Below are 11,975 nucleotides of genomic sequence, written 5' to 3' on the forward strand. Positions count from 1 at the left end.
GTGTGTGTGTGTGTGTGTGTGTGTGTGTGTGTGTTTGTGTATACATGGTGTTATGGTTGGGGGTGGAAGCACATGTGGGGGGTCTGAGAGGGTGTGTGTTGGGTTATGGAGGGAGGTTGGGAGCCAGCCTCTTCTGGCATGTCCTAGCTGCAGTGCTCAGTTCCCAGCTGCAAGTCCAGGACCCATATGGTGGCAGCATAGGGCCAGCCTGGCCCTTCCTGGCACAGAGCTGTTCTGGCTGCAAGGCCAGGAGCAGCATGGCGCTTCACAGAGCCAGCCTAGCCTGGCCCACTGCAGCTGCAGCATGCAGTTCCCAGCTGCAAGGTCAGGACCTGCATGGCATGGCACAGAGCCGGCCCAGCCTGACTGCAGCATGCACTTTCTGGCTGCAAAGTCAGGACTTGCACAGCTCAGCATGGAGCCAGCTCAGCCAGGCCCATCCCATCCTGTTCCAGCAGCACGCAGTTCCTGGCTGCATGTTCGGGACCCATGCGGCGCAGCAGGGAGCCAGCTTGGCCCAGCCTGTCCCCTCCTGGCAGCATGCAAATCCCAGCTGTATGGTCAGGATCCATGCAATGTGGCATGGAGTTGCCCTGGGCATGCCCGGTGGCACACTGGAGTGCCAGAGCGATGGGAAGTCCTGCGCCATCAGGTTGGGTCAGCTCTGTGACTCCATGCGGTGCTCCTGACAGTCTAGCCAGGAGTGGCACATGGAAGCACAGAGCCAGAGTCCTGCAAGCCCCACAGAGTGAGGTGATTGCTGGTGGTTCCCCACCTCCCTCCCCCCGGCCTGTTCTTACCTGAATTTCAATTCTTGGACAAACCACAGGGGAATAGCTACAGGGTTGTTATGACAGAAATCTCTGTTAGTCAGAAGCTTCCAGTTTCCAGAAGCTTTTGTGGGGTGTGAGCAGAGTGGGGCAAGGTGGGCAGGTTGGAGTTGAGTTGGTTGCATTGCAACCAGAGCCCAAGCTGCTTGCTGCTGCAGCTGTTGGCTTATGCTGCTGGCTCCTTGTCAGCTTGCAGACAGGCAGCCACCAGCAGGTAATAATTATCTAAATTTTAGAGGGGCCCTGTGGGCTGGACAGAATGGCCTGGTGCACCAGAGCCAGCCCACGGGCCATATTTTGCCCACTCCTGCTTTGGAGGATAGGGGGAAAGGATAGGGGGAAGAACCCACAGAAAACTATGACGTATTCAGCTTTACTATGGATGGTCAGCTGATATCCTAAAGCATGTTACTATTTCTGTTATCCACACAGAGACAAAGGGTGCTGACAAGTGACATTTGTTACGTGATCAGTCCCTTGAAAGCATTGTACTGCCATGCCTTGACAGACGTGCACAGCTGTAGAGCACTTTAAAAGTGCCCTCTTGTGCAACAAATTAACCCATATGTATGAGGGTTCAGATGAAGGTGCTCCAAAGTGGAGTACCTTCATTAACTTCTGTCTGTCTCTGTGCTGATCAGGCATGGGCTGATGTAGCCCAGCCCCACCCTGGTGCTATCTGCAGGAAAGGAGAGGGAGAAAGGAAGCAGAAGGAGCTCCAGGCTGGGATTTGTCCAGCCTGAGCTGGAGTGGAGGGGCATGCGGATTGAAGTCCCCTGCCTTAGGTGGGGCTCCAATCTATGCGCCCTCCCCCATTCCAGCTCAGGCTGGGGAAATCCCAGCCTGGAGGTCCCTCCCTCCCCTTCTCCCCACTCCCATCCTGCAGGCAGCATGCGAGCTGGGGGAGGGGCAGGCTAGGGATGAGAGGTTGCAGACAGGCAGTTCCTCCTGGATCAGCTCCAAAATGGAGCTTGATCTCCCATCCTCCTGACCTAACAATAAATGTCTGTTGGGTCAGGGGGACACTGAAGCATTATGAGTTAGAGTGCGGAGCTGCACATCAGCGCCTGAAGTTACCTCTTCACCCCAACATGGGGACTGCATACAGATGAAAGAAGCATGACATGTACCAACCACTGGTCCAGGAATTCCCTACCCCATCCCACTATGTGGGGGTGAAGAGCTCACTGGCCAAGTTTGCAGACAACACCAGGTTATGGGGAAGCATGGTCACAGTTGAAGATAGGCTACAGTTACAGACAGACCTAAACAGGCTAGCAAGTTGGATGGATTGGAACCTGATGAAGTCAACCTTGAGAAATGCGAAGTGCTCCACCTCGGGACAAGCAACCCCCAACACATCTACAGGCTTGGTGGCACCAAACTGACTAGCACCATGAATGAAAGGGACCTGGGGGTAATAATAGACCACAGTATGAATATGAGCCGGCAGCGTGATGCTATAGCCAGTAGGGCAAATAATACTCTGGCATGCATCAATCAATGCATCTCCAGCAAAGCCAAGGAGATGATTTTTCTGCTCTACTCAACACTGGTGAGACCACAGCTGGAGTACTGCATCCAGTTCTGGGCACCACACTTTAACAAGGATGTGGACAAGCTTGAGAGAGTCTAAAGAAGAGTCACCCGTATGATCAGTCTTAAAAGGCAAGCCATACAAGAAAAGGCTGAGGGATCTGCGACTCTTCAGCCTGAGGAAAAGAAGGCTGAGCAGGGGCCTGGTAGCAGCTTACTGCTACACTAGGGGAGTACATCAAGGGCTCAGTGAACAACTGTTCACCAGGACACCCAAGGGGAAAACCAGGAGTAATGACCACAAACTCCTGAAAGATCGGTTCAGGCTAAACATTAAGAAAAATTTCTTTACAGTCAGGATGTCCAGACTGTGGAATAAGCTCCCTCCAGAGCTGGTGCAATCACTTACCCTGGAAGTCCTCAAGAGGAGACTAGATAGTTACCTTGCTGGGGTCACTTGACCCCCAGTTATCTTTCCTGCTGGGTGCTGGACCTGATGATCTTCCGAGGTCCCTTCTGGCCTTACAATCTATGAATTCCCTCCACAGATTTCCCAAGCCTCCACTGCTTTGCTTGGAAGCCCATTCCAAAGCTGTTCTCATACAATAGTTTGAAAATTATAAAAATATGTCTATCTAAGCATGCTCTTAACCAGTTTGTAGTTATTTAGTTTTGAAAGTTAAATACCTCCTCCCCTTTCCTGATATCCACCTCATGACTGTATTTGTAAATAGTATTATAATCCCTCTCAACCTTCATTTTGGTAAACTAAACTAAGTTTCTTTAATGCCTTCTTGTAAGGACTACAAGGGCACTTTTACACATGCTCTGGGAGTGGGGGAGCGGTGCTTTAATTAGAGCAGCTCCTGAGCTTCTCTGATTAAAGTGCCACTACATTTCATGTAGCAGCATCCCTGCATTTAAATGGCAGTGGGGATGCTTGAACTAAAGTTTGTTCAATGAGCCTTAGTTCAAGTGCCTCTGCCACCATTTTTAAGTGTGGAGATGAGACACAGGAGGCTGCTGGAGCATGGTAATTAATTACCATGCTCCCATGTGCTGTAATTACAGTGTGTTGGAGCAGCTTTTGTGCTCACGTACATGCACCCTAAGGTTTTCAGTTTCTTTAACCTTCTTAGTGGCTCTTCTTTATATTTATTTCAGTTCAAGTTCGTCATTCTGATCTGATCACTGTTCAAACCTTCACGCAGCATTCTAAATGGGGTCTTGCAATGCTTTGTTCTGTGGTATTGGCACTTCCTTGTCTCTGTTGAATATAACCTGCCTAGTACGCTTTAGAATTGTATTGACTGCTTTACAGTGTTTTTTTGTGGACTGGTTATCCCACAGTCAGCCAGCACAGCCAGGTCCCCTTTTTCCTCTGTTGCATCCAGTGTACAACACCCATCTTGTAACTATAATTCTTGCTATTAGTCCCTAAGTATATGATTGCTGTGTGGACTGGATTTAGTGTGTGGGCTGTATGTTTGATAGATCAGGTCCACTGCAATGCTCTTGTCTTAAGAGATCAATTTTCTTGTCATATAGGAGTTTTAGACTCACTGCTTTGAACCTTCCTTGGATAAAACCACGTTAGGTTTTATCCTGTTCTTTTTTTACTTCCTGATTGTTCTTTCCTTCAATATCTATTTTAAGTTCTTAAATACTAGAGTCATTCCCTCCCTTATTTTCTAAAGAAAATAGGAGTTTTTTGTCACTTAAGTAATAAGGTACTATCCCCATCTGACTGATTTACTCACGATCTGTGATAAAGGAGATTGAAATAACTGGCACATGAAATACCAATATTCTGGGATGAAGATTATCCAGGAAAATGGAGCATCTATTTTTTTATAAGACAAACCAAAAGAGCTTAACTTGTTTTACCTAGAAAAAAGGAAAGTTTAAAGGGAATAGTACTACCTTTTAAATGCATGATGGGAAGGAGAACTATTTAGGCTAAAAGACACTGTTGGTAGAAGTGTAACTGGGGAACGAAGAAGGAGGCTTCTAACCAGCAGAAAAGTGAAAGTATGAAGCAGCATCTCAGTATATGTGGAAGCAAAATACTGATGATGGAGCTTGATCAGTTTAAGACTGGGATCATGGTATGAGGTTGCCTGTAATAGTAGAGATTAGACTTGATGGCCCAGGGAGGGGTCCTTTCCAATCCAATTTTCTATGTTCCTATGACAGAATTTAAAAAATGTTGGGTTTCTTTCCTTCCCCCCTGTAGAAAATATAGACTTTTTTGTCAGAAAGCCAAGAACACTTGGGTTTCAGCAGCTGAAAACCAAAATACTTTTTCAGTTAATCAGGTACCATCACCAAAGAAAATAAAAGAAAAGAGCAAAGACAAGTTTCCACTGAGGCTTGTTTTAATGGAAATTGTTTGAAAAACCCTAACCTGAAACTTCCTCAGTTTACTACAAACAAACCCTAGACATCTGTGAGATGGGAAATGTTGCAATCCCTAAAATGCCAGCAGAGAATTGGTATTATTGTGCAACTGAAGGAGATCTTATGAAAAGCTTTGAAGGAAGATAAGGAGTTAGGTTGCATGTATAGGCCCATTAAATAGAACATCATCTTCAGATAAGTGATGTTGTTTGAGTAAATTGAAAACAACTGTAAGCGGATATAGTTTATTGAACATGACTTTTTAAGGAGCTAATTTAGAATTTTGTTTTGATGTAACAAAGCTCACAGTCCATTAATATATCTGCTGTGGAAGGCTGGGGTTTGGGTTGAAACTTCAAAAAGGCGAACAATCCATCTCCTTGCTTTGCAGTACAAAACGGACTGATTGCGACTAGATTTTTTGGTTCTTTTACTGTGCACTTGTACTTTAATCAGACTTCTGGGGACCTCCCATGTTTACTACCCCTTGCTCATTTGCTTCTCAGTCCCCTAGTGATGACTCATCAACCATTAACCCATAAAAATACATATGCTGTATATGCTGTTCCACACAGCTCATTGCCTTGTGGTGTTTGTTCTTTAGTAACCTGTAGTGCATGTGTTGAGACAATCCAGTTACAAGAATATCATTTGAGAAGATAGCGCAGGAAGAGCAGATAGAGTCTAAATTTGCTTCTCTTCTGTGTGTTTTTTTTCTTCCTTTACATATTACTCTTTTTAAAATCTCTTTTTATCCACCTTTTCTTTCTCCTGGCACATTCTTTCTCCTTCCCTTTTCTTTCTCCTTCCTTCTGTTTCCCTTTGTAGCACACTCCCACACAGGTCAATATATATCACTGTCCTTGACTGCACTAGCACAACAGTACACTGTACAAGATTAGTTTGTGTAAGAAACCTCCTTTGCCTTTTGTTTTTGGTGCTGAAATTTCCCTTTGCCTCTACTTTGTAGATAGTGGTTGTCAAGGTCCAAAATGTGTGTGTGTATATGCATGTGTATATGTATAATGACAGCGGAAGGTGCTAAGAAATGTTATATTTTAATGGAAGTATTTTACTAAAATTGTATGTACTAGGTGTATGTTCCTAGGCGTGCGCTGCTTGCAACGTTAGACAACATTTTTAAACGCATGCCAGTCTGTCAGTCTTCTGCGATCTGTTTTAGGTTCTACAAGGTATTTGCAAGGGAAATGGGGTTCGATGAGTTCCATTTGCACTTGAGGCCAGTGCATTTTGAATTTGCATCTCACAAGGAGAAAGCAGACCAGCCCCCACCAGTGTTCATTACAGCTCTCCTGGAAGATGACAGTACTGTGGACAGGTAAACCACAACATTTCAGGGGACAAAGTGTTTCTAGCTAGATCATGACCCAACGTACCTCTCAGCCTGCTAAGGTCCAAATACAGGGACAGATGCAAATCAGTCATGTAGGAACTTAAGAAAGAAAATTGTACAATGTTTGAGCTTTAAATAATCTTTTAAAATATAAACATAGTTTCATAAGTAAATCCTAATGTGAAGATGTTCAAGAACAAAAGTGGGAGAATACCAAATCTGTGCGCAACATGCGTGACATCAGAACTAAACTGAGGGATCTCTCAAATCCAGGACAACTGTAGCAAAGAGGGACAGACAAACAGAGAACTGGGACCTTGAAAAACAGTTACTCCTTGATCCAAGATTTGCATATGCAGGACTACAAATGGCAGAAAACTCACCTTCCTGCTATGCACTGAGTAACAGCTTCACTTCCTAGCTTCAGTCAAACCTAGCTGCTGCATGGGAGGATGCTGCTTATGCACTGCCTTTCTTTCCCTTTGACAAGTGGGCAGGTACTAGGAACAGTCTGGCCCTGAAAATTTTATAATTGATTTGGCTTCACCTTTAAAAAGTTGGTAAATAAAATATTTTTAAAAACAGATTGAGGGTGGTGGGGGAGGGGACCATGGGGGGAGATAGAAATAATATAGGAAAGTCCAATTTTCTTACTAGAAAGAGTGCAAGGGTGCTTTTTATCCCTCCTTCCCAATCATTGGTATCTGGGTACAAACTTAAGAGTCCCCTTCTTTTCTGAACAATAAGCCACTATTCACATCCCCTTCCAAGCCATGTGGAAGGCTGACCAGCCCCAAACAAATCTTACAAAAGCAACCAGCTGAATCTTCATTTCAGGTTAATTGAATTTTGTGGATAGTGCCAGGCACTGTCTGGGATGGCTGATGTCACAGTCTGGTAGACAGCCCACATTCCCCAAAAGGTCAGGAACCAATATTTTAAATAATACTTGATCAAATTGGACAAGTAGATTTTTTTAATCTCTTGTTTAAGCCAACCTTTTGCTTGCCTATGAAGAACTATTGATTTTCCACAAGTTCAGCTGCATATGTTACAGAATATTTTCTTTCTTTCTTGAATATTCCTTAAATCTTTAATGTCTTAAAAACTCCTGATTCAAGAAGAAAGGTTAATTCATTCCTGTGCAAAATCCAAATATAAAGGGGGAAAGAGACAGAAAACACAGCAATTCTGGTTTTATCTTCTTATCCTTCAGTCTGGCTTCTTTGACGTGTTCTCTGCTTTCATGGATGATTTTTGCTTTTCTTTCAGATATATTCCATCTAGTTTAATGTTAAGTATCCAGGAGATTGACAATCAAATTGGAAGGTTTAGCTTCCAAACAAGAGATAGTGTTATTCAGGTGAGCAGATTTTTTTTAAATTTCAAGCAGGAAAAAAATAATGTAGAGCATGTTGTTGTTTAACATTTATATTGCAGTAGCACATAAAGGCCTTATCTAGCCTGGGTTTCATTGTGCTAGGTGCTTTATGTTCCTCTTATAAAATTGATCATTTTGTGCATGTTTCTATGTGTAACAGCAAGCTTTTATTTATTTTTCAACACTAACCAGATAAATCTCAGTCAACTCCTCTGCGTGAAATTGTGGGCCAAATCCCTAAAATCTTTTTGGGAGAAAATTATTAATGGAGTTTTGCCTGGAAAGGGACTAAATAAGTGAGGATTTGGCCTTTTATTTTTTTTCTGGAGCACAAAGCAAGGTTTTTCTTAGCGAAAAAAATAAATCTCTTTCCTTTATGTGCTCCATTGGTAACCTTTAATTTGGTAGTGTTATGCCCAGAAACTTCTTAGCCTTCAAATCTCTCCTCAGAGCCTCATCAGCAGAACCCATGCTCAGCAACAAGGTGGCAAACTATTAAGCCATTCCAAAAACAAAAGAGAAAACAAGCAACCTCCTAGCTGTTGCTTGATAGCATCCCTTGGGTCATACCATGTTGTTCAGAACTTAGATTTGTAGATTACTGGAAGAGCATAAATCTGTAAATGCAGCTGGGAGACATGACATCAACATTTAAGCGTGTTTAGATTAATAGTACTGTGCAGCCCTAAAGAACAATTAATGTCACTTTTGAGATTTAGATAAGATGAGGAAAAAATTGGCGTGATCTCTCTTGGTAAAGTAACCTGCCTGTATGCTATGAATACTTTCATTTTTTTTACCCTCTTTTAGCTTTTATCCCCATCTGGAGTGCAAAACATGCAGATCGTCCTTGCTTGTCAAGTCACTCAAAAAAATGCTCTGATAGCTGCTGTTCAGCAAGCCTCATTTTGTCATGTAGCCCAATCTACATATACCCCAGACCTGAAGGTGAGCAGCAGTTATTTCCCCTAATTGTCTAGGCATGTTTGTGCCAACTAATGTCATTTTACTGTATTTGCTAATGGTGTTGGTGGTCTTTTGGTTATTAGTTTTGTTTTACTCTATCATAAAATATAAGTACAGTAGTTCTTTACTAAAATGAAGGAAAAGTTGGTTTTATTTCAGTGATTTATTTAATGCAGATGTTATTGAGTTAGGAGACCATGAACAGCTGAAAAATGCTATAGAAAAGAGACGGAGGGGTGTAGAAGTGAAGATATGCAAGAATGACTGGATAAAATGCACTGTTAGTGCTGTTAGATGAGAAAACATACTTCAAAAATAAAACTAGAGATTTCAAAGAAGACTCCATAATGTTAAGGCTGTTCTGACCTGTTGTATAGTATTTCTGAGTTTTTTGCAACAGAAAAATGGTTTTATTGCTTTTCTGTACTCAAAAAAACAAGTGAAAACTAAGAGCTGGCACTTTCTGAGGGGTGCCTCAAGTCCAGAATGGTTGAGAGGATCATAATTTGGCTTTGCAACCCATGAACTTCTGGCATGGTGATAGTTTATCTTGTAGCAGCACCTCCTGTCCCTTCTCTATTGTCCTGTCTTCTGGAAACAGCTGCACAGATGCTGCTGAGAAAGTAAGTGACTCCCTAATGTCACACTGAGATAAAGTCAAATGCTACCTCATGGAGATATACAGTCATCATTTTTACTTGGTAGACAGTGTTTTCATTCTGTAGTTAAAGAACTGAGTGTGATAAGTTTTTCTCATTGGGTGCATCTGCACGAGATGCTCACTGCACAGTTGTTACTGCGCAGTCATTTAATACTTGCATAGCCAAGCACTAAATGACTGCGCAGTAACCAGTATTATTAAGCAGTAGTGTCCCGGCATGGTTGCCTGGTTGCAACCTCATTACTACTGTTCAGGAACTCATTACTACTGTGCAGTAGGGCTGTTCGAAGCTTTGGTTGCTGATTCAATTCGGAGGAGATTCAGCCCGATTCAGCAGCCAAACCTTGGAATCTGAATTGAATTGGGAGACCAATTAAAAGGTCCAAATCAATTGGAAGCCTCTGAATTAATTAAAAGATTCGAATATTCCGGCAGTCCCCACTTGCCAGCGCAGGGAGCTGGACCTGGGCTCAGAGCTGGTAAGTAGAGGGGTGAAGGGGGGGCTTGAGGAGGAGGGAGGGGACCATGGGGGGACCTCTGCCAGGCTCCATCCCCTGCCTGCTCCCCCAGCCCCCTTGAGCTCCCCCCAACCCCCACCAACTTTCCCAGCCTGGTCAATGGCTACCCTGCCTGGCCCAGGCATCCTGGCACTTAAAAAAAGAAAGAAAAATAAGAAAAGAAATAAAGCCCTGCACTCACTGGATGTTGCAGCAGGCATTGAGGCCTCTGGGAGCTTGTGATAGAGCCCCCCATGCAGTGTGGAGCAGTGGGGGGCAGCGGGGATCTCCCTCCTGCCCGGTAGGAGCCGGTGACTTGGGACAGTTATTCAAATCACTGAATTGAAACACTGTTCCCCGAATCAGCCGAATCCGAAGCGAATACTAGTCTCTTTGCACAGGCCTACTGCGCAGTAGCATCACATCATAGCTAATGCCCAGCCACGCTACTACGCACTAGTAATGAGCTACTGTGCAGTAGTAACCAGCTACTGCACAGTAAGTGTCTCATCTAGACATATCCATTGTGTCCCAGCTTGTTGCAGACTATTTCTGCCTGCTGTTGCACAGCCATGGAGCTTCACAGAGGTGTAACTACATGGCCAGGCACCCAGAGATGGCTGCCACACAGGAGGGTAGCAGTTACTTTCAATTGCTGCTGCAGCCACTGGCAAAACCATGCAGCTGTGTTAGCAGCCATTTTGTTTGTACCTCACCCTGGGATCACTGCCCAGGGCAGCCGTCCTGGTTTTCTTACTATACTTATGCCCCCAGTGTTTCAGCCAGAGCTGGCTACTTGTCAGTTATGGATTAGATTATTTGTGTCATGTTTGGTTATATGTGATCTTGATGTATGAACTTGTGAAGTACATGAAGTTCCTTCAAGAGGAGAGAAACTAGATGAGCATGAGGAGGGCTTTAAACTAGGTTCACTGGGGGTTGGAGACCAAAGCCCTGAGGTAAGTGGGGAACTGGGTGACCTGGAAGAACAGCAAGTAAGAATGGGCAGTAGAGGTGGTATTCTTATTCTTCCTGAGAAATCAGGGCAATCGACGAGTTACCTTAGGTACCTGTACATGAATTCATGGAGTCTGGGAAGCAAGCAGGAAGAATTGAAAGTCCTCACACAGTAGCAGAATTATGAAGTGATTGGAATAATAGAGACTTGGTGGGATAGCTTGCCTGACTGGAGCACTGTCATGGATAGGTACAAACTCTTCAGGAATGACAGGCAGGGGAGAAGAAGAGGAGTTGCACATTACGTAGAAGAGCCATATGATTGCTCAGAGTTCCAGTATGAAAATGGAGATAGACCTGTTGAAAGTCTCTGGGTTAGGGTCAGAGATAGCAACAAGGGTGATGTTGGGGTGGAGGTCTGCCACGGGTGACTGGTGCCTCCTGATCCTGGGGGGGCACCTGCAGCCAATTGCCAGCCGGGGGATGTCCCTCAGCTGCTGATTGCCAACCAGGGGGTCCAGTGGCAAAATGGAAGTGCTGCCAGCATTTCTCTTGGTGCCCCCACATTTTTTGGGGGTAAGCAGCTGTTGCGCCCCACACCCCAGCCGGCAAGGGCCAATCTCAGAGGGGGCATGTGCCCCCCCACCCCGTGTCTCCCCTATGCATCTCCTATGAAGTCTGCTATAGACCATCTGACCAGGAGGATGTTGTAGATGAGGCATTCTCCAAACAGCTAGTGGAAGGTTTGTGATCACGGGCCTTGGTTCTCATGGAGGACTTCAATCATCCTGAAATCTGCTGGGAGGGCAATACAGCAGTGTGCAGGCCATTCAGGAAGTTTTTGGAAAGAAATGCTGGCAGCACTTCCATTTTGCCACTGGACCCCCTGGTTGGCAATCAGCAGCTGAGGGACATCCCCCGGCTGGCAATTGGCTGCAGGTGTCCCCCCAGGATCAGGAGCGCTGGGGAGAACTTCCTGATGCAAGCACTGGAGCAGCCAACTAGGGGCCACACACTTCTTGACCTGCTGCTCACAAACAGGGAAGAGCTGGTGGGGCTCTCATGGGCAGGATCCCCTGGGAAGTCAGACTGACAGGGAGAGGAATGCAGGAGAGCTGGCCGTACTTTAAAGACGCCTTACTGAGAGTGCAGGAACAAATCATCCCAATGCGCAGGAAGACTAGCAAGTAGCAGAATTCCAGCCTGGCTTAGCAGGGAACTCTTCAGTAAACTAAATCACAAAAAGGAATCTCATAAGGAATGGAAGCTTGGACAAACAACTAGGGAAGAATATAAGAGAACTAGCAAATTGCCTGTCAAGAATGATGGGGCCCAGCAGGGACGGAGCCATGCATCCAGCCCCACGCCCTCCCCCCCACACCGCTTTGGGTCC

The 11,975-nt window shown here is 45.0% G+C and overlaps 1 protein-coding gene across 4 annotated transcripts in view; it reads left to right on the plus strand.

Annotated features, from left to right (window-relative positions):
• Window positions 1–11,975, plus strand: part of LOC109311924 (transmembrane protein FLJ37396) — a 141,498-nt gene that overhangs the window by 61,612 nt on the left and 67,911 nt on the right. For all 4 annotated transcript variants that reach the window (XM_019537880.1, XM_019537878.1, XM_019537882.1 and 1 more), the window contains exons 21-23: window positions 5,950–6,105; window positions 7,393–7,483; window positions 8,312–8,449. In XM_019537880.1, the coding sequence (XP_019393425.1) occupies window positions 5,950–6,105; window positions 7,393–7,483; window positions 8,312–8,449 (385 nt within the window). The remainder of the gene's footprint in view (window positions 1–5,949; window positions 6,106–7,392; window positions 7,484–8,311; window positions 8,450–11,975) is intronic.

Source organism: Crocodylus porosus, unplaced genomic scaffold (assembly GCF_001723895.1).
Source record: "Crocodylus porosus isolate Cpor-Errol unplaced genomic scaffold, CroPor_comp1, whole genome shotgun sequence".
NCBI classification, from domain to species: Eukaryota; Metazoa; Chordata; order Crocodylia; family Crocodylidae; genus Crocodylus; species Crocodylus porosus.